Source organism: Cynocephalus volans, chromosome 17, assembly GCF_027409185.1.
Source record: "Cynocephalus volans isolate mCynVol1 chromosome 17, mCynVol1.pri, whole genome shotgun sequence".
Lineage (NCBI taxonomy): Eukaryota > Metazoa > Chordata > Mammalia > Dermoptera > Cynocephalidae > Cynocephalus > Cynocephalus volans.
In genome coordinates, this window is record NC_084476.1 from 38,617,057 (window position 1) to 38,636,734 (window position 19,678).

The 19,678-nt window shown below is 36.5% G+C and overlaps 1 protein-coding gene across 3 annotated transcripts in view; it reads right to left on the bottom strand.

Moving 5' to 3' along the window:
- TDRD7 (tudor domain containing 7) overlaps window positions 1–19,678 on the bottom strand; it is an 81,746-nt gene that overhangs the window by 43,888 nt on the left and 18,180 nt on the right. For all 3 annotated transcript variants that reach the window (XM_063082096.1, XM_063082095.1, XM_063082094.1), the window contains 4 exons: window positions 18,453–18,594; window positions 17,232–17,445; window positions 3,599–3,672; window positions 928–1,145 (listed from right to left, as the gene is read on the bottom strand). In XM_063082096.1, coding sequence (XP_062938166.1) covers window positions 928–1,145; window positions 3,599–3,672; window positions 17,232–17,445; window positions 18,453–18,594 — 648 coding nt within the window. The remainder of the gene's footprint in view (window positions 1–927; window positions 1,146–3,598; window positions 3,673–17,231; window positions 17,446–18,452; window positions 18,595–19,678) is intronic.

Consider the following 19,678-nt stretch of genomic DNA (forward strand, 5'->3'; position numbering starts at 1 on the left):
GTTACAAAAACACATGCTTTCCTTAGGTTAAGTACTTACAAAGAGGGAGTGGCCCACATTTTGCCCAGCAGGCTTGGGGGCCAAAATATACATTAAAGAAATAAAAGCCCTCTATCAAAAGATACATATTCCTCATGCATATTTAATTCTACAAGCTTAGAAGCACCAAGTAGCTGTTAGTGCTACCATTTAAAACAATTACATTTTGAATTTATTTTATGTAAATAAAAACATTAAGAAACATCTAAAAGTTAGTTACTTTGGTTTAAGAATCTAGTTGTCTCTATCTCTGGCTAAACTAATATTGCTAATAAACTGTTCTGATCCATCATCATATTATAATCATAGACTCCCAAGTAGGAACAGCTATGGAAACTAATAAATCATTTTCAATATTTTTTTTCAAGTTTCAATTTTTTCTCCAAAGACAGTTTACAAAAATTTTAAATATAGACACTATATTAATTTTAAAATAAAAATAAGGTACTGTATAAATAATCAGCCAAAATAACTAAAATTTGTTTAGCTGAAAGTCTTTAGAAATGCTCAAGAATAAGTGTACAAAATTTGAGGCTAACAAAAAATTATTACCAGTAAGCTCAAGTTATTAAAATGGCAAAGCTATCAGTGTTTATTAGCAGCAGTTCTATCAATACAAAATGGCATACCTATTACTACATATTAAATGCATTTTAAAAATAATTTAAAGCAAAAAATATAAAAACAGCAATTTCAACAACAGAGCCTTCAACCTTAATATACTTCTCCTATAAATAAGAACAAAAATATGTTAACCTTAGAAATAAAGATTAAGGAGGCAATATATGTAAAGTGCTTCGTGCTTCTTGGATGCAAAGCAATATGACTCAAGATCTGAAAGATGGGCAGGGAGGGGGCATCAGAAGGGAGGAATAAGCAAAAACATACCGTGCAAATATGAGGCCAGTGTTCAAACTGTTGTAAAATTCCTTGATTAAGGTCTTCTTTATATAACTCTTTGTAAAAATGTGGAAGCTTAGATATCCAAATGCCATTGTTATGCTTGTTTAGTATTTCCTTTATGCGGTTTTGAACCTCATCCATTTTATAAGTATAAGAGGCAGGAGGCTTGATATTTGGTTTTTCAACAGTCTGATTTAAATTATCTTTAAATTAAAAAAATGATAGAATTAACCAAAATGCTTAACATTTTAGATTACCCCCATTACCTAGTATTATGTCCTCAGTGTTTGCTATACTGTGGGGTTTGTGGGGGCTGAGGGATTTAGAAGGGAGCAGGGTTAGGCAACGCACCACTATGACAAACTCATTTTAAGTTTTAAAATGACCAGCAGGGTCAACAGACACCCTCAGAAGGAACCTAGCTCCTTTATTTTGCTTTACTTTAAACATCAGGATGATCTTGCTATATAAAGAATAATGAAAATAATAATTTAACTAAGCACTTTCTTTTTTTTTTTTTTGTCTTTTTTTCGTGACCGGCACTCAGCCAGTGAGTGCACCGGTCAGTCCTATATAGGATCCGAACCCGCGGCGGGAGACTCACCGCGCTCCCAGCGCAGCACTCTACCAGGTGCGCCACGGGCTCGGCCCTAACTAAGCACTTTCTACCTGCAACTAAGGAAGACTAAGTTTTAGGCAATATTGGTATGTATGCAATGCTGAATTTAAAGCTATATTCTACAAAGCATAAAAATAAAGCCTTAATAGTAAGATCGAGAACATTTTACAGAAGACAAAAAATTGTCAATGTTTTAAGATTATGATCATCTTTCCCCTTTATTAATGAGCATGAATAATTTAGTAATACACAGAAGTAAAAATTTATCCACCTACAATAATCATCCTAGTCTTAGTTCATAAACATATAAACATAAATAAAAGGTTTGGAACCAACAGATAACTGTTAGCAATTTGTTTTTATTTTCCTAATATTAATCACTTATCTTTGCTATGTGTATATTTATAAAGTTTTGCTAGCTCTCTTACATTAACTTTTTTATTTAAAACTTAGAATGCCTATGTTAACATCCTAAGATGATAAAGAAATTTGAGTGTTCACTATAGCTGACAGTTCTGGTATTTTAAGAACTATGAAATTCATTCCAAATCTCTTCAAAATTTCACTGGGATACAAATGAGTATGTTAAAAATTATGATCTGTAAGCAAAAAATATTCATATTTTAATCAGATAGAATTTCTGTTGAAATTCACTAACTTTCATTTTTAAAATGACACACAGTCTGGTTTGGGGATAGTGGCCTCTGAAGATGCCAGGAACCCAAAGGACGAACTGTTCCCTGAGGACGCCTGGATGCTGACTCTGCTCTTCCCACCAGAGAGCATGAAGACTTGGTCTTGCCAAGAAAGACTGGCACAGAAAACAGAAGCGTCCAAGATGCTAACATATATTTCCTATTAAGGGCATAACTAATTTATTTAAGTCTTCCCAAATAATAATATAAAAGGACTGGGAAGAAAGAAAAAATGAGTTTCTTGTAACTGGTCAGTCTCTCCCTCAATGAGAGAATGTCAGCAGCTGACCCACAGTTGAATGTGCAAATACACCTGCTCTGTGGGGCCAATGGAGCTGCCTAAGAGTCTGTACCTTATGTTAAACAACTTAGGGAAGTAAAATGGGCTGCCAGCATGAAGGAGATGTTGTATATACATGCATATCCGCTATGGTAGGTGATTGCAGTCCTCCTAAAACAAATCCTCTTGTTTCTGCAGAAAAAGCTTATCTAATTTAAGCCTCAAAAAGGATATTCAACTTTATCAAGTAGTCACGTTTCAGAAAACTCATAGATAAAAATAATTTATGTAAACAAAAATCATATTGTTCAATTAATTTCCATAAGAAATACTAGAGATGTGTTTTTATGGAAAAAAAGAATTTCAAGTCAGTACGAAACACACTTAAAACAGCAAATCACGTAGAATCACATTTACATTTCACACACTATAAACACTGATCTGAAAACACTGTTTCCCTCTGGGTGGGTCTTTGAGCAGAAGATTTACACAGTGGTTAAAGGAGGCAAGAGAATGAGTGGGTTCATGTCTAACCTTCAGATTCTTTGACTTTATCATGTTTCCTATTGGTCTATTAGCAACCCTTTTGAATTTTATTATTCATATTCATATTCAGATGCTCAGTGGTCACTGCACACACTTTAGGGTGCCAATTTTTAAGTGGTAGAGTATCTGAAACTCTCTTATGAGTTTAAATAAGTCCCATATTTATGTACTTTAATCTAAAACAGGGGTTTCCTTTAAGTGAGGCCCCAGCCTCCAAAATCTCAGGGCCTTACCCCATAGTGAGTAAGAGGATGAGGAAGGACACAGGTGTTTCTGCAGGTGATACATGAAAGTGAAACAGAGTAGGTCTGGTGTGAGGAAGTGCTCAAGTCAGGATAATGATGATATCCTTGGAGGTACCATTTTCTCTTAAGAGCAGCTCACAATTTAAAGAGACATATTCCAAGTAGGAAAAGGTGAGAACAAATGTCAAAAGCCATCACCAGATATTTTTCTTGGGGCTCTGACGCTCCAGAAGCCAATATGCATCATGAAGATAAGGTTTAGAAAACATACCTCTCATTTCCTTTGTTGAGGCTCTTGAGTGAGGCATCTGAAAAGGTGGTGGAAGAGATGCCTTTTGGCTAAACCTAAGGTATAAAAAAAAAAAGTAAAATAAAATTCAAATTGCAAAGTCTATACCATGGTTTAAACACTATACTTTTCCTTACGCTCTCTGCAGCATTGAAAGCAAATCAAGCCATTTTTTCTCATCAAAATCAGAAAAAAACTGAAAATGAGACCTAGCATCATCTTTCATGTTTTATATTCCATCAGTATATTAAAAGTATGTTTCAAAAAAGTATACTAAAAGTAGGTCTTTGAAACCTTCTTTGAGAACTTGGAAGTCAAAATTCCAATTAATCACCTTTACAGGACTAGCAAAACAGAATAAAGCAACCATGCAAAGAACAAACAGTTGAAAATAAAGAATATTCTGGAATACAACCAAAAAATGAAGGACTTGAATCAACAGATATTGAAATGCATCATAAAGTTACAAAAAAGTTACAGCATTTAAGATAGTTGGACAGATAAGTAAAATGTGAGAGCTTAAAAGCATTCAATTTACATTACATCTTATCACATAATAAAAGTGACATTTTAAACCAGACAGGGGATGGACTGATGGGAACAACTACTTAGAAAAAAAAAACAAAAAACAGATCCTCATACCCTCAACAAAATAACTTTTATACAAATTATATCAGATACATGTGGGAACATTTTTCCAAATATGAGGACAAAGAAATAAACCACACACATACATCATGTCTTTTTCCCTCACTAGACTCTAAGTGTCTTCATTATTTGTGTTCCAAGTGCCTAGGGCAGTGCTTGGTACATGAAAAGGACAGTGAAAGTTGTAAGAATGACTGAATGGATTGTGACTGAATGAATCGATGACTACATCTTGCCCAGCAATGTGTATGGGGCTATAGCTGGTGACAGTGACACAGTGCACATATTTCCCAATTTCTGAATAGTATGAAATACTCTAAAAATTAGATAAATTCTATGAATAAAACACATTTGCTTTTAAAGTTTTCATAATTCTAAAAGAAATAGATTGTAGGCTACCAATAAAAGTGTATGCACTTATAAAAGCATCATATTTATGTATCAATGCATCTGGGTAATAACAGAAGTTGCCAAAAACATATCCAACTCTTACTTTTTTGAAGAACTGGTAGGGAGATGGAACTCCTTCCACCAGCCCTAAAAACGTAAAGTGGAACCTTCCCCTGCTTTGAATCAGCACTGAGGACTCTAAAAGGCAGAGGGATATGAGCAAAGAGGGTACCAAGAAACTATGGAAGGGATCACTATGGTTCAAGCATTGATGGGTCTACTGGAGAGGAAAGAAAAAAATCCACATAGCAAGAGAAAGCTTAATGAAGGAAATTGCAAGAACACATGAAATACAAACATAAGAAAATGAGATGACAGAGATCCAATAATAAGTATAAAAGATTATTATTCTGTTTCTTAAAAGACACTTAGGCTGTCAAAAAAAATCTAAACATCTGATGTTTATTAAAGACGTATTTATTATATCTCATAAATATTTATTTAAGACCTACTATGTGTCAGACAGTAATGACCAATGATAAACAAGAGAAACATGCCCCTATTCCATTGGACTATAGGAATAGTTGGGAAAACAGACTGTGGCAAGCAGCTACCAAGATGCCCCCAAAGATTCTTACTTCCTGGTACTCACAGCCTTGTGTAATCGCCTTCCCATGAGAAACTTGCTTCTAACCAGTAGAATACTTCAAAATTGAGGGGATTACAAATAATAAGGTTACAAAAGATTCTAATTTCCACCTTACTAGCATAATTTCTCCTTTGTTGGCTTTGATAAAGCAAATAGCCATGTTGGAAAGGCCCATGTGTGGCAAGAAATTAAAGACAGCCTTTGGCCAACAGCAAACGCCATCAGAAACTAGCATTGTTACAAGCCAGAGCTTATTTAGATTTCCCAAGTTTTATACGCACGTGTGTGTGTGTTTGTAATCCTGTGCAATTTATCACATGTACAGATTCATGTAACCACTACCACAATCAACATACAGAACTGTACCATCACCACAAGACTCCCTCTTGCTCTCCCTTTACAGCCACCACATCCCCTTTTCCCCTCTAATCTCTGGCAACCACTAATCTGTTCTTCATCTGTATAATTTTGTCATTTCAAGAATGTTATATAAATAGGAGCACACAATATGTTACTTTTTGAGATTAGTTTCTTTCACTCAGCATAACTTCCATGAGATCTATCAAAGTTGTTGTATCAACAATTCATTCCTTTTTTACTGCTGAGATTTATTCTGTGGTATGGATATACTAGAGTTTGTTTAACCATTCAACGACTGAATGACATCTGGGTTGTTTCCAGTTTTGGGTTAATATGAATAAAGTTACTATGAACATTTGTGAAGGAATTTTTTGTGAACCAAGTTTTCATTTCTCTGGGATAAATGCCCAGGAATGCAATTGCTGGGTCATACAGTAGTTGCATCCTTAATTTTAATTGACAAAAATTGTATATATGTATGGCTCATAACATGATATTTTGATATATGTGTACTCTGTGGAATGGCTAAACCAAGCTATTTAAAATATGTATTACTTTACATTATAATTTTTCTGTGGTGAGAATGACAAGATTTCTTTCTTTTCCAAGGCCAAATAGTAAGTATTCCATTGTGTATTTATACCATATTTTCTTTATTCATTCATCCATTGATGGATACTTAGTTTGATTCAATGTCCTGGCTATCGTGAATAATGATGCAATGAACATGGGAGTGCAGATATCTCTTTGACATAGATGATTTCACATCCTTTGGATATATACCCATTAGTGGGATGCTGTATCATATGACAGTTTTCCATAATGGCTGTACGAATTTACATTCCCACAGTGTACCAAGGTTCCCTTTTCTCTACATCCTTGCCAACACTTGTTATTTTGTGGGTTATTTATTTATTTATTTATTTATTTAATTTTATTTTGTCGATATACATTGTGGCTGATTATTGCTCCCCATCACCAAAACCTCCCTCCCTCCTCCCCTCCCCCCCAACAATGTCCTTTCTGTTTGCTTGTCGTATCAACTTCAAGTAATTGTGGTTGTTATATCTTCTTCCACCCCCCGCGTTTTGTGTGTGTGTGTGTGTGTGTGTGTGTGTGTGTGAATTTATATATTAATTTTTAGCTCCCACCAATAAGTGAGAACATGTGGTATTTCTCTTTCTGTGCCTGACTTGTTTTTCACTTAATATAATTCTCTCAAGGTCCATCCATGTTGTTGCAAATGGCAGTATTTCATTCGTTTTTATAGCTGAGTAGTATTCCATTGTGTAGATAATACCACATTTTCCGTATCCACTCATCTGATGATGGACATTTGGGCTGGTTCCAACTCTTGGCTACTGTAAAGAGTGCTGCGATGAACACTGGGGAACAGGTATACATTCGACTTGATGATTTCCATTCCTCTGGGTATATTCCCAACAGTGGGATAGCTGGGTCGTATGGTAGATCTATCTGCAATTGTCTGAGGAACCTCCATACCATTTTCCATAGAGGCTGCACCATTTTGCAGTCCCACCAACAATGTATGAGAGTTCCTTTTTCTCCGCAACCTCGCCAGCATTTATCGTTCAGGGTCTTTTGGATTTTAGCCATCCTAACTGGGGTTAGATGGTATCTCAGTGTGGTTTTGATTTGCATTTCCCGGATGCTGAGTGATGTTGAGCATTTTTTCATATGTCTGTTGGCCATTTGGATATCTTCCTTAGAGAAATGCCTACTTAGCTCTTTTGCCCATTTTTTAATTGGGATGCTTCTTTTTTCTTGTAAAGTTGTTTGAGTTCCTTATATATTCTGGATATTAATCCTTTGTCAGATGTATATTTTGCAAATATTTTCTCCCACTCTGTTGGTTGTCTTTTAACTCTGTTAATTGTTTCTTTTGCTGTGCAGAAGCTTTTTAGTTTGATATAATCCCATTTGTTTATTTTTCCTTTGGTTGCCCGTGCTTTTGGGTTCATATTCATGAAGTCTGTGCCCAGTCCTATTTCCTGAAGTGTTTCCCCTATGTTTTCTTTAAGAAGTTTTATTGTTTCAGGGTGTATATTTAAATCCTTAATGCATTTTGAGTTGATTTTAGTATACGGTGAGAGGTATGGATCTAGTTTCATTCTCCTGCATATGGATATCCAGTTATCCCAGCACCATTTGCTGAAGAGGCAGTCCCTTCCCCAGTGAATAGACTTGGTGCCTTTGTCGAAGATCAGATGGAAGTAAGTATGTGGGTTGATTTCTGGATTCTCTATTCTATTCCATTGGTCAGTGTGTCTGTTTTTATGCCAGTACCATACTGTTTTGGTTATTATAGCTTTGTAGTATAGCTTAAAGTCAGGTAGTGTTATGCCTCCAGCTTTATTTTTTTTGCTCAGCATTGCTTTGGCTATGCATGGTCTTTTATTGTTCCATATAAATGTCTGGATAGTTTTTTCCATTTCTGAGAAAAATGTCTTTGGAATTTTGATGGGGATTGCATTGAATTTGTATATCACTTTGGGTAGTATGGACTTTTTCACTATGTTGATTCTTCCAATCCAAGAGCATGGAATATCTTTCCATCTTCTTGTATCCTCTCTAATTTCTCTCAGGAGTGGTCTGTAGTTATCATTATAGAGATTTTTCACCTCCTTGGTTAACTCAATTCCTAAGTATTTTATTTTTTTGGTGGCTATTGTAAATGGGCAGGCTTTCTTGATTTCTCGTTCTGCATGTTCACTATTGGAGAAAAGAAATGCTACTGATTTTTGTGTGTTGATTTTGTATCCTGCTACTGTGCTGAAATCATCTATCAATTCCAACAGTTTTTTTGTAGAGGTTTTAGGCTGTTCGATTTATAGGATCATTTCTTCTGCAAACAGGGACAGTTTGACTTCATCTTTTCCAATCTGGATGCCCATTATTTCCTTCTCTTCTCTGATTGCTCTGGCTAGTACTTCCAACACTATGTGGAATAGGAGTGGTGAGAGTGGGCATCCTTGTCTAGTTCCTGTTCTGAAAGGAAAAGCTTTCAGCTTTTCCCCATTCAGGATGATATATTGGCAGTGGGTTTGTCATATATGGCTTTAATTATGTTGAGATACTTTCCCTCTATACCTAACTTATAGAGGGTCTTTGTCATGAATGAGTGCTGAACTTTATTAAATGCTTTTCCAGCATCTATAGAGATGATCATATGGTCCTTGTGTTTGACTTTATTAATATGGTGTATCACATTTATTGATTTGCGTATGCTGAACCAACCTTGCATCCCTGGGATGAAGCCCACTTGATCGTGGTGAATAATTTTACGTATGTGTTGCTGTATTCTGTTTGCTAGTATTTTAGTGAGGATTTTTGCATCTATATTCATCAAGGATATCAGCCTGTAGTTTTCTTTTTTGGTTATATCTTTACCTGGTTTTGGTATCAGGATGATGTTTGCTTCATAGAATGACTTTGGGAGATTTGCGTCTGTTTCAATCTTTTGGAATAGTTTGTAAAGAATTGGTGTCAATTCCTCTTTGAATGTTTGGTAAAATTCTGCTGTGAGTCCATCTGGTCCTGGGCTTTTCTTTGTTGGGAGCCTTCTGATAACAGCTTCAATCTCCTTTATTGTTATTGGTCTGTTCAAATTTTCTACGTCTTCATGGTTCAGTTTTGGGAGCTTGTGTGTGTCCAGAAATTTATCCATTTCCTCTAGATTTTCAAACTTGTTGGCGTATAGTTGTTTATAGTAGTCTCGAATGATTCCTTGTATTTCAGATGAATCAGTTGTAATATCGCCTTTTTCATTTCTAATTTTTGTTATTTGAGTCTTCTCTCTTCTTTTTTTTGTTAGCCATGCTAATGGTTTGTCAATTTTATTTATCTTTTCAAAAAAACCAACGTTTTGATTCATTGATCTTTTGAATTGTTTTTTGGGTTTCAATTTCATTCAGTTCTGCTCTGATCTTAATGATTTCTTTCTGTCTGCTAACTTTAGGTTTGGACTGTTCTTGTTTTTCTAGTTCTTTAAGGTGAAGTGTTAGGTTGTTCACTTGCCATCTTTCCATTCTTCTGAGGTGAGGATTTAATGCAATAAATTTTCCCCTTAATACTGCTTTTGCAGTATCCCACAGGTTTTGGTATGATGTATCATTGTTTTCATTAGTTTCAATAAATTTTTTGATTTCCTGATTGATTTCTTCTTGGACCCATATGTCATTAAGTAGAATACTGTTTAATTTCCATGTGTTTGTATAGTTTCCAGAGTTTCGTTTGTTATTAATTTCTAGTTTTAATCCATTGTGGTCTGAGAAAATACATGGGATAATTCCAATTTTTTTGAATTTATTGAGACTTGATTTGTGACCTAATATGTGATCTATCCGGGAGAATGATCCATGTGCTGATGAGAAGAATGAATATTCTGAGGTTGTTGGATGGAATGTTCTGTAGATATCTGCCAATTCCAATTGGTCTAGAGTATTGTTTAGATCTTGTGTTTCTCTACTGATTCGTTGCCTAGATGATCTGTCTAATATTGACAGTGGGGTGTTCAGGTCCCCTGCTATTATGGTATTGGTGTCTATTTCCTTCTTTAGGTCTAATAGAGTTTGTTTTATAAATCTGGCTGCTCCAACATTGGGTGCGTACATATTTATGATTGTTATGTCTTCTTGATGGATCAGTCCTTTTATCATTAAGCAGTGTCCCTCATTGTCTCTTTTTATGGTTTTTAGTTTAAAGTCTATTTTGTCAGATATAAGAATAGGTACTCCAGCTCGTTTTTCTTTTCTGTTTGCATGGTAAATCTTTTTCCATCCTTTCACTCTTAGTCTATGTGAATCTTTATGGGTGAGGTGGGTCTCTTGAAGGCAGCATATAGTTGGGTCCTCCTTTTTGATCCAGTCAGCCAGTCTGTGTCTTTTGATTGGGGTATTTAAGCCTTTTACATTAAGAGTTGTTATTGAATGGTGTTGATTTATTCCTAGCATTTTACTGGTTGTTTGGTTGTCTTAGGTGTCTTTTGTTCCTTGCTTTCTGATTTACTGTTTGGTTTCTGTGTTTGTTGGTTCCTTAGGTTGTAGATAGCGTTTTTGTTTGTTTGTTTTCTCTTCATGAATGCCATTTTTATTATACTAGTGGGTTTTGATTTTTCTTGGGTTTTTATGGCAGTGGTAGCTATTTTTCAGGAACCAAACCCAGTACTCCCTTGAGGATTTCTTGTAAGGGTGGTCGTGTGGTAGTGAACTCCCGCAGGTTTTGTTTGTCTGAGAAATATACTATTTGCCCTTCATTTCGGAAGGATAGCCTTGCAGGGTAGAGTATTCTTGGCTGGCAATCTTTGTCTTTTAGTATTTTGAATATATCATCCCATTCCTTTCTAGCTTTTAGGGTTTGTGATGAAAAGTCTGATGTTAGCCTGATTGGGGCTCCCTTATAGGTGATTTGACGCTTCTCTCTTGCAGCATTTATGATTCTCTCTTTGTCTCTGAGTTTTGCCAATTTGACTCTAACATGTCTTGGAGAAGGCCTTTTTGGGTTGAATACGTTTGGAGATCGTTGAGCTTCCTGGATCTGAAGATCTGTGATTTTTCCTATACCTGGGAAGTTTTCTGCCACTATTTTGTTGAATATGTTTTCAATGCAATCTCCATTTTCCTCCCCTTCTGGAATACCCATGACTCGGATATTTGAGCGCTTAAGGTTGTCTGATATCTCTCTCAGATTTTCTTCAATGTCTTTGATTCTCTTTTCTTTTTTTTTGTCTGCTTGTGTTATTTCAAACAGCCCATCTTCAAGTTCAGAGGTTCTCTCTTCAACTTCGACAAGCCTGCTGGTTAAACTCTCCATTTTGTTTTTTATTTTGCTGAATAACTTCTTCAGTTCAGCAAGTTGTGCTACATTTTTTTTTCAGGACATTCATTTCCTTGTACATTTCCTCTTTCAGATCCTGTATACTTTTCCTCATTTCATCATGATGTCTAGCTGAGTTTTCTTGTATCTCATTCAGTTTCCTTAGAATTATCACTTGAAATTCCTTGTCAGTCATTTCAAGGGCTTCTTGTTCTATAGGATCTAGAGTTTGAGATTTATTAACTTTTGGTGGTGTACTTTCTTGATTTTTTGTATTTCTGGTATCTTTTTTTTGATGTTTATTCATTGTGGCAGGGGGTTTCACAGTCCACCGCTTTGAGACTATTGACTAACTAAGATGTTGCTGTGGTTGCCAATTTGGTATGGCTACCTCCGTGACTGCCCAGTTGGCCTCTAGTGCCTTGTGTGTATGGTTGCCTCGTGTCTTGGGCCTCTCCGGGGAGCCACCTCTCTGGTCAGCTTGGACTCTGCTGGGCTGCTGGATCACATACCACAGGGTGTGTAATCTGTGCTGAGCTTTCACTTCCCGTGCAGGACTTCTCCCTGTTCCGTGCGCTCTGGCCCGGGCTGTTGGATCATGCAGTGGCGACCCCACCGGGTGTGTGGTTTCTGTCGAGTCTCCGCCTCCCTGGCCGCACCTCTCCCCACTCTGTGTGCACTAGGCTGGGCTGGGACGTGTCTTCTGCAACCCTCGTCTATCAGCTGGGCCTTCAAGACCCTGCTCGGCACCGCCTCGCCCAGGAAGTCGACCAGGTTTTCCTGCTCCATTCTTCAAAGCTATTGCCTGTAAATGAGGCAGCCTCTCCTGCCGAGGGTAAAGTGGCGGTCAGCCCCCAGACCGGCCACCAGTAGCGGTCCTCCCTTAAGAGATGGCAAGAGGAAGGTCCACAAGTTTTCCGGCTGCCTGAGGCCCACTGGCCACCTTTTCCACCTCAGCTACTCCGCGCCAACTGCCGCAGCCACCACCATCTTGAAACATTTTTTTTTTTTTTTTGATAGTAACTCTCCTATTGGGGGTAAGGTGGTATCTCACTGTAATTTTAATTTGCATTTCCCTGATGATTAGTGATGTTAAGCACTTTTTCATACACCTGTTGTCCATTTGTATGTCTTTTGAGAAATGTCTACTCAGTGTCATTTGCCTATTTTTAAACTGCATTATTTGTTTTCTTGCTATTGAGTTGTTTGACTTCCTCATATATTTTAGATATTTTACCCCTTATCAGTTGTACAGTTTACAAATATATTTTCCCATTCCATAGATTGTCTTTTCACTGTTTCCTTTTGCTATGCAGAAGCTTTTTCATTTCATGTAATCTTGTTTGCCTATTTTTGCTTTTGTTGCCTATGCTTTTTGGGGTTGTATCCAAAAAATCATTGCTCAGACCAATGTCATGGAGCCTTTCCCCTATGTTTTCTTCTAGAAGTTTTAGTTTCAGGTCTTACATGTAAGTGTCTAATCCATTTTGAGGGTCTAATTTCATTCTTCTGCATATGGATATCAAGTTTCCCAGCACCATTTTCTTTTTGGTGGCTGGCCTGTAAAGGGATCCAAATCCTCGACCTTGGTGTTACCAACACCATACTCTAACCAACTGAGCTAACCAGCCAGCCTCCAGCACCATTTATTGAAGAGACTGTTCTTTCTTGATTGTGTGTCCTTGGCATCTTTGCTGAAAATCAATTGACCGTAAATAACGGGATTTATTTCTAGGCTCTCTGATCTGTTCCATTGGTCTATATGTCTGTTTTGATGCCAGTACCATGCTGTTTTGATTACTATAGTTTTGTAGTAGATTTTGAAATCAGATAGTGTGATGCCTTGGCCTTGCTCTTTTTGCTCAAGATAGCTTTGACCATTTGGAGTCTCTTGTGGTTCCATGTGAATATTAGGATTGTTTCTTCTACACCTGTGAAAAATTGCATTGGAGTTTTGATAGGGATTGTACTGAATCTGTGAATTGTTTTGGGTAGAATGGACATTTCAACAACATTAATTCTTTGTTTACTTTTTTCAAAGAAACTCCCAAACTGTTCTACAATGGCTGTACCATTGTACATTTCCAACAGCAATGTATGAGTGATCCAAATCCTTGCCAGCATTTGGTATTATCACTATTTTTTATTTTAGTCATTCTCATAGGTACGTTATAATGATATCTCATTGTAGTTTTAGCTTTCATTTCCCTAATGGCTAATAAAGTTGAACATCATTTCAAGCGTTTTTACATTAAAAGTAATTATTGTTATGTTGGGGCTTAGGTCTGCCGTTTTATTATGTTTTCTGTTTATTCCCTCTGTTTCTCATTCCTCTATTTCTCTTTTCTTGCATTCTTCTGGGTTACTTAAACATTTTTCAGAATTCTATTCTGATTTATTTATAGTATTTCTTAGTCTATCACTTCATATAGTTTCCTTACTGGTTGCTCTAGGCATTACAATATACATATATAACTTATCACATTCTACTAGTATCAGTATTTTATCCCTTTAAGTGAAGTGTGGAAACCTTATTTGCGTCGGGATCCCTTTGCCTTCCCTACTTTATAAATATAATTGTTTTAAGTTCTTCTTGTACATGCATTAAGTACTTCATCAGATAGTGTTAGAATTTTTGCTTCAACCAAGTATGATTTAAGAAAAGTCATGAGGAAGAGGATAATCTATTATATTTACCCCTGTTTTTAAACATTTTGTTTTCTCCTTGCTGAAGTTCCAAGTAATCTTATTCTTTTCTGTTGAGAGGATGTACCTTAGCCACTCTTTAAGAGAAAGTCTGGTAGTGACAAATTCTCCTAGTTTTCCTTCATCTGAGAATGTCTTTATTTCCCTATCATTCCTTAAGGATATTATTGCTGGATATAGTGTTTGTGGTTGACAGGGTTTTTTCCAGCACTTAAAAAAAATGTTAGGGTATTTTCTTCCTTCATGGTTCCTCCATGGTTGCAGATGAGAAATCCACTGTCCTTAAAACTGATGTTCCCTCAAGTGATACATTGTTTCCTTGGCTGTTTGCAAGATTTTTTCATTGTCTTTAGTTTTCATAAGTTTAATTATGATTTGTTTGGTGTGGGTTTCTTTGGCTTCATCCTACTTGGGCTGGATCAGATTCTTGAATCTGTAGCTTTATGTTCTTAGATAAAATTGAAAAGTTTTCAGCCATTGTACCTTTGAATACTCTCTCACCCCACTCTTTCTCCTTTCCTTCTGAGATTTTGACAAAACAAATTTTAGAGCTTTTCTTATTTTCCTGCAAATCCCTCAGACTCTGCTAGTTTTTTCTTTTTTTTTTTAAAGTCTATTTCCTCTGTTGTTCAGATCAGATGGGGTATTTTCTATTGTTCTATCTTCAAGTTCACCAATTCTTTCCTCTCATTCTGCTATTGAGCCCATCTAGTGCATTTAAAATTTTTTGGCTCTTTTTTATGTCCTATGTGTTGGTAAATATTCTATTTTTTCACTTGTTTCTAAAGTATTTGTAATTGCTCACTGAAGCATATTTATGACAGCTGCTAAAATCCTTGTCAGATAATTCCCATATGTGATTCATCTTTGTGTTGGTGTCTGTTGACTATTTTTCTCATACAAGTTGTAATTCGCCTGGGTTTTGGTATGAAGACTGATTTTTTAAAAACTGCATGCTGGACATTCTGGACATATGTTAGGGTTCTATTTAAATGTCCTATTTTAGCAGACAGTTACCCTACTTAATTACGTCTAGCATGTTGGTCTTAGTCCACCTTTGTGGGCTGTGGTTCCAATGACAATTTAGTTTTCAGAGCCCCTACAGTGCTATTCTGATTTGTTACATTCACATGTTGCTGGTGGGACTCCTGCCTGATCTCGGCTGGTGCCTCCCATGGGGACAGAATCCACTTCCTTGGGGTGTGAACTTCTAGGTGAGGGGTGGGAGCACAGTAGGCTGCACAGTAGAAAGCACTACCTTGGGCCCACTCTTTGGGTTTCTTGATGATGGTGGGGCCCTCATGCAATCCCTGCTGGTGCCACCCTGTAGGGATGGCAGGCATTTATCTGGGCTGCTCAGTGCCACTAGATAAGGGGTAGGAGACACCAGACCATAGAGTGGAGATTTACTCTTGTGGACCCAATACCCAGGATGTCTGGTTTTGCCATCATTTTATAGATTCAATTCAAAATGTGTTCCTGAAATTTAGGCATACAATAAGAGGAGACAATGGTACCTCAGCCACATACTGGACCCAACTAGTGCTTTGGGTCAAGATCCAAGTTTTAACTATGTATTTCCTAGATCTTATCAAAATTACAATAACTGACCATAATGATATACATGTAATATTATTTATGAAAAACATTTTAGGGGTTACTTTATAAAAAATTAGTACCATTTCTACACAACCATTTTTAAAAATTAATTCTTCCTAAATATTCTAGTACCTGGGGGTAAAGTTCCTGGGAAAAAATCTTTTACATAAAATGGAATTTTTGGACAGTGCTTTAAAGGGATATGATACAACAAAATTTGTTTTAAAGTAAAAATAGGATATTGATTCAGCTACATCAGAGGTCAGCAAATTTTTTCTGGAATGGGTCCAACAAGTACATTTTAGGCTTTGCAGGCTCTCCAGTCTGCACAACTACTCAATTCTGCCAATGTTATGCAAAAGCACCCATAATCAATATATAAAGAAATCAATATGGCTATGTTCCAATAAAACTTTACTTACAAAAACAGGCAGCAGGCCTGATTTGGCCCATGAATTGTAGTTTGCTGACCTCTGAGCTACCTTATAAAACCATAAAATTTAGAGTCAGATAGAAACTTTGAAATCATTTAGTTTAACATTTTCATTGAACAAACAAGGAAACCACAGATCCAAAACATGAAATAATTTAACGTATCTGGCTAGCGAATGGCAGTACCCAAACTAAGACTTTTAGGCTGTCTTATTTCTGCCATCCTAGCATTCTGATGCATGGATGCCTGATGCTACTGTATAATTATGGGCATAATTACTGAAGCAAAGTGGAGTGTGTAAATCAATCAGATTTTACTTAAGACTTGCAAAATTAATCATAAAAAAAGGATTTCCAGAGAAAGTTGTAAGTTATACAGAAATAGCACCTCACACCAACTTTTGAAAGCTTTTAAAATGAATTTTACAAGGACACATTTCCAGCAATGCAGATTACCAACTTATGATGGGGTTACATCCCAACAAACCCATGGTAAGTTGAAAACACTGTAAATCAAAAAGGCATTTAATACACCTAACCTACCAAACGTTCTAGCTTAGCCTAGCCTATCTTAAACGTGCTTAGAACACTTATGTTAGATTACAGTTGGGCAAAATTATCTAATGCAAAACCTACATATTTTATAGCAAAGTGCTGAATATCTCATGTAAGAGTACTGTACTACATATTGCTAGCTACGGAAAAGATCAAAATTCAGAATTCGAAGTATGGTTTCTATTGAATACAAACCACTTTCACACCATTGTAAAGTCGAAAAATTTTAAGTTGGACCATTATAAAAACAGGACCATCTGTATGTTCAGAAAATGACATTCAGGCAGCAGGAAAAGTGGACTGACTAAAAATGATGCATTTCTCTACTACATGTGATAGATAAAACAACAGAAAGTATTTCTTTCTTAACCTGAACACACTTTTTTAACATTTATTATCCCAAGTTCACCAAACTTCTCCTTTAAGTCAAAGTCCAAATACCTGTTGTTGGCAGGCATGGTCACATGTCTCTGCACTGGAACGTCTTTGAATGCTTCATTTCCTAGAGTTGTGTGTAATGCATAAGGTGGCATTTCAGCATCAGACTTAACTCCAGGAGAGTTTCCTTTGTCTCTTAACAGTGCTGGATTAGGTTTTTTGCTGATAGAAAAAGCTGAAGCAAATCCTGGTTGTCTGAGGGTTGCTTTTGGTTTTCCTATGAAGTTAGACATATGTAACGGAATCAGTTTGCTTCCCCAAACCCTAGTTTCATCATATTAATTCCCTGACCGGACTTGTTGGTCTCTATTCTTAGAACAGTCGATAAGAACACAAGAAGGTTGCCACTGGAGGGTTAGTCAGTAGGAGAACAGACTGGTGAGTACTTAGTAGATGAGGTTCTTCCTCCACCAGACTAGCCTGTGACCTTCCTTCTACTCACCAGCTTAACATTTCAGTGGCAGCCACCTCACATTCTTACAAATGCAGCACACTCAGCCATATGTCATTCCTCCCATCTCTTCTCCATCAATCCAAATTGTACACATCAGTTGAGATCTGGACTCGTCCCCTTTTCACCATGAAGTGCTCCACTGCCACCCTCATTCCCAATTACCACTGCCTTGCCTAAAATGCTCATTGTGGCATTCAGTCATCTACTGTTTTGTATTATCATTAAACTATTTGAGAATTTACAGTTTTAGAACTGATAGTAAGTTCCTTGAAATAAGTGTTCAGAAAACACCAGCTGAGTTGTCTATAACAATTTTGTGTACTGTATAATTCATGTTTTTCTGAAAATACAGGTTTTATACCAAAAGACATGATGTGCTAAATAAAACATTAAAATCATAGGTTCTTGGCTCATCCAACATTTTGCATGAGACTTTTCCTCAAATGACCTAAAAGAATAAAACCACACTTTGCCATAACGAGCTTAATTAACATTTGCTCTGAGTTATTTTACACTATGAACTTACTTCACATAGTAAGTCAGGTTAGCTTAATAATTTCATTGTTTTATAATTATTAATTTTAACAATTAAAAATTTTATCATATTCACTTAATAATTTCAAATGGAAATGCTATTTTCAGGATTCTTCCCAACACATGAATATTAACAAATATAGGTGTTTATCATGAATACAAGCAATATTTCTGTAATTCCATATGACAATGTATTCAGACAGGTCTAAAAATTTTAGCATATGAAAAGGCCCTACCTTCTAGAAAAAATGGCATAGTTTTCTTCACTCTCATTTGACAATTAACTTGTCGCCCAGTTTTCCTTTTAGAACTCCTCTGACGAGCCACAAGCTGAGCAATTCTTGCAGTTTCTGTGCAGGCCATGGCATGGCAGGTAACCTATTCATGAGAGTCAAGGGGAGAGGAGAAACAGTTCTCAGATTCAGTGTTGCCTAGAGGCCAATTTTTAAAAGTGGATCTTGTTTTCTACAGAGGAGTCAAGCACAGCCTAGTACATTAAATAATCTTCCGCCAAACTGAAAATGTCATTTATTCTTTAAACAGGTATTTATTAAGCAACTACAACATACTAGGTACTATGAAATTAATGAATGAACTGAAAGAAACCTGTGATCTGCACATATTACCTCATGTGATCCATGACGTATATTTTATCTCCATTTTACACATGGGAAAGCAGAGGCTCAGGAAAGTTAAGTAACCTTCCAAGTCACACAGTGAGGCTATCTCTCTGACTCCCAATTCATGAATTATGTACTCATAACTACTATGTCATGTCACATCTCCAAGACCACTAAATTCTAGGCTTTCCCCTGCAAAAAATTACCTGGGTGACTTTGGGCAAATCTCAGTATTCTAAGTTATAAAACAGGGGTGGTTTAGATCTGGGGTCTTCAAACTGTGCACACTGGGGCCAGAGAACTCCGCAGAGGGGTCGCAGGAGCCACCACTAGCAGGAATGTGAGGGCAAGGGAGGGCAAGCAGAGTCCCCGGCCCTCCACACCTGCTTAAAACATAGAAACTCAGCTATCTCTTTTTAAAAAATTGGTATGGTATATAGGATATTAGAAAAAATATTTGAAGTATGGAGACTATTGAGACTAGATGATCTCTAAAGACCTGTCTAGTTTTCAAGTCTTTGACTCTAAGTTGAAATCAAGAACAGGAAAACAATGAGGCTTTACATCACAAGCCAAAACATGTTCCAACTCTTTAGCCCAGTAATTCTATTCCTGAGAATATATTATAAGACTATAATTCAAAAGAAAAAAAAGTTACCTAACCCAGTATGTACAAAGGGGGATATTTTAATATCAAAACTTGGAATCTCAGAACAGTTAGTGATAAAACATACAAACAAACAAACAAAAACCTGGAAACATTTAAAATGTCCAAATCAGGGGTACAAAGAGTTATGTAAATTATAGTACAATAACTACATGAAGCATTTCTAGTTTACTAA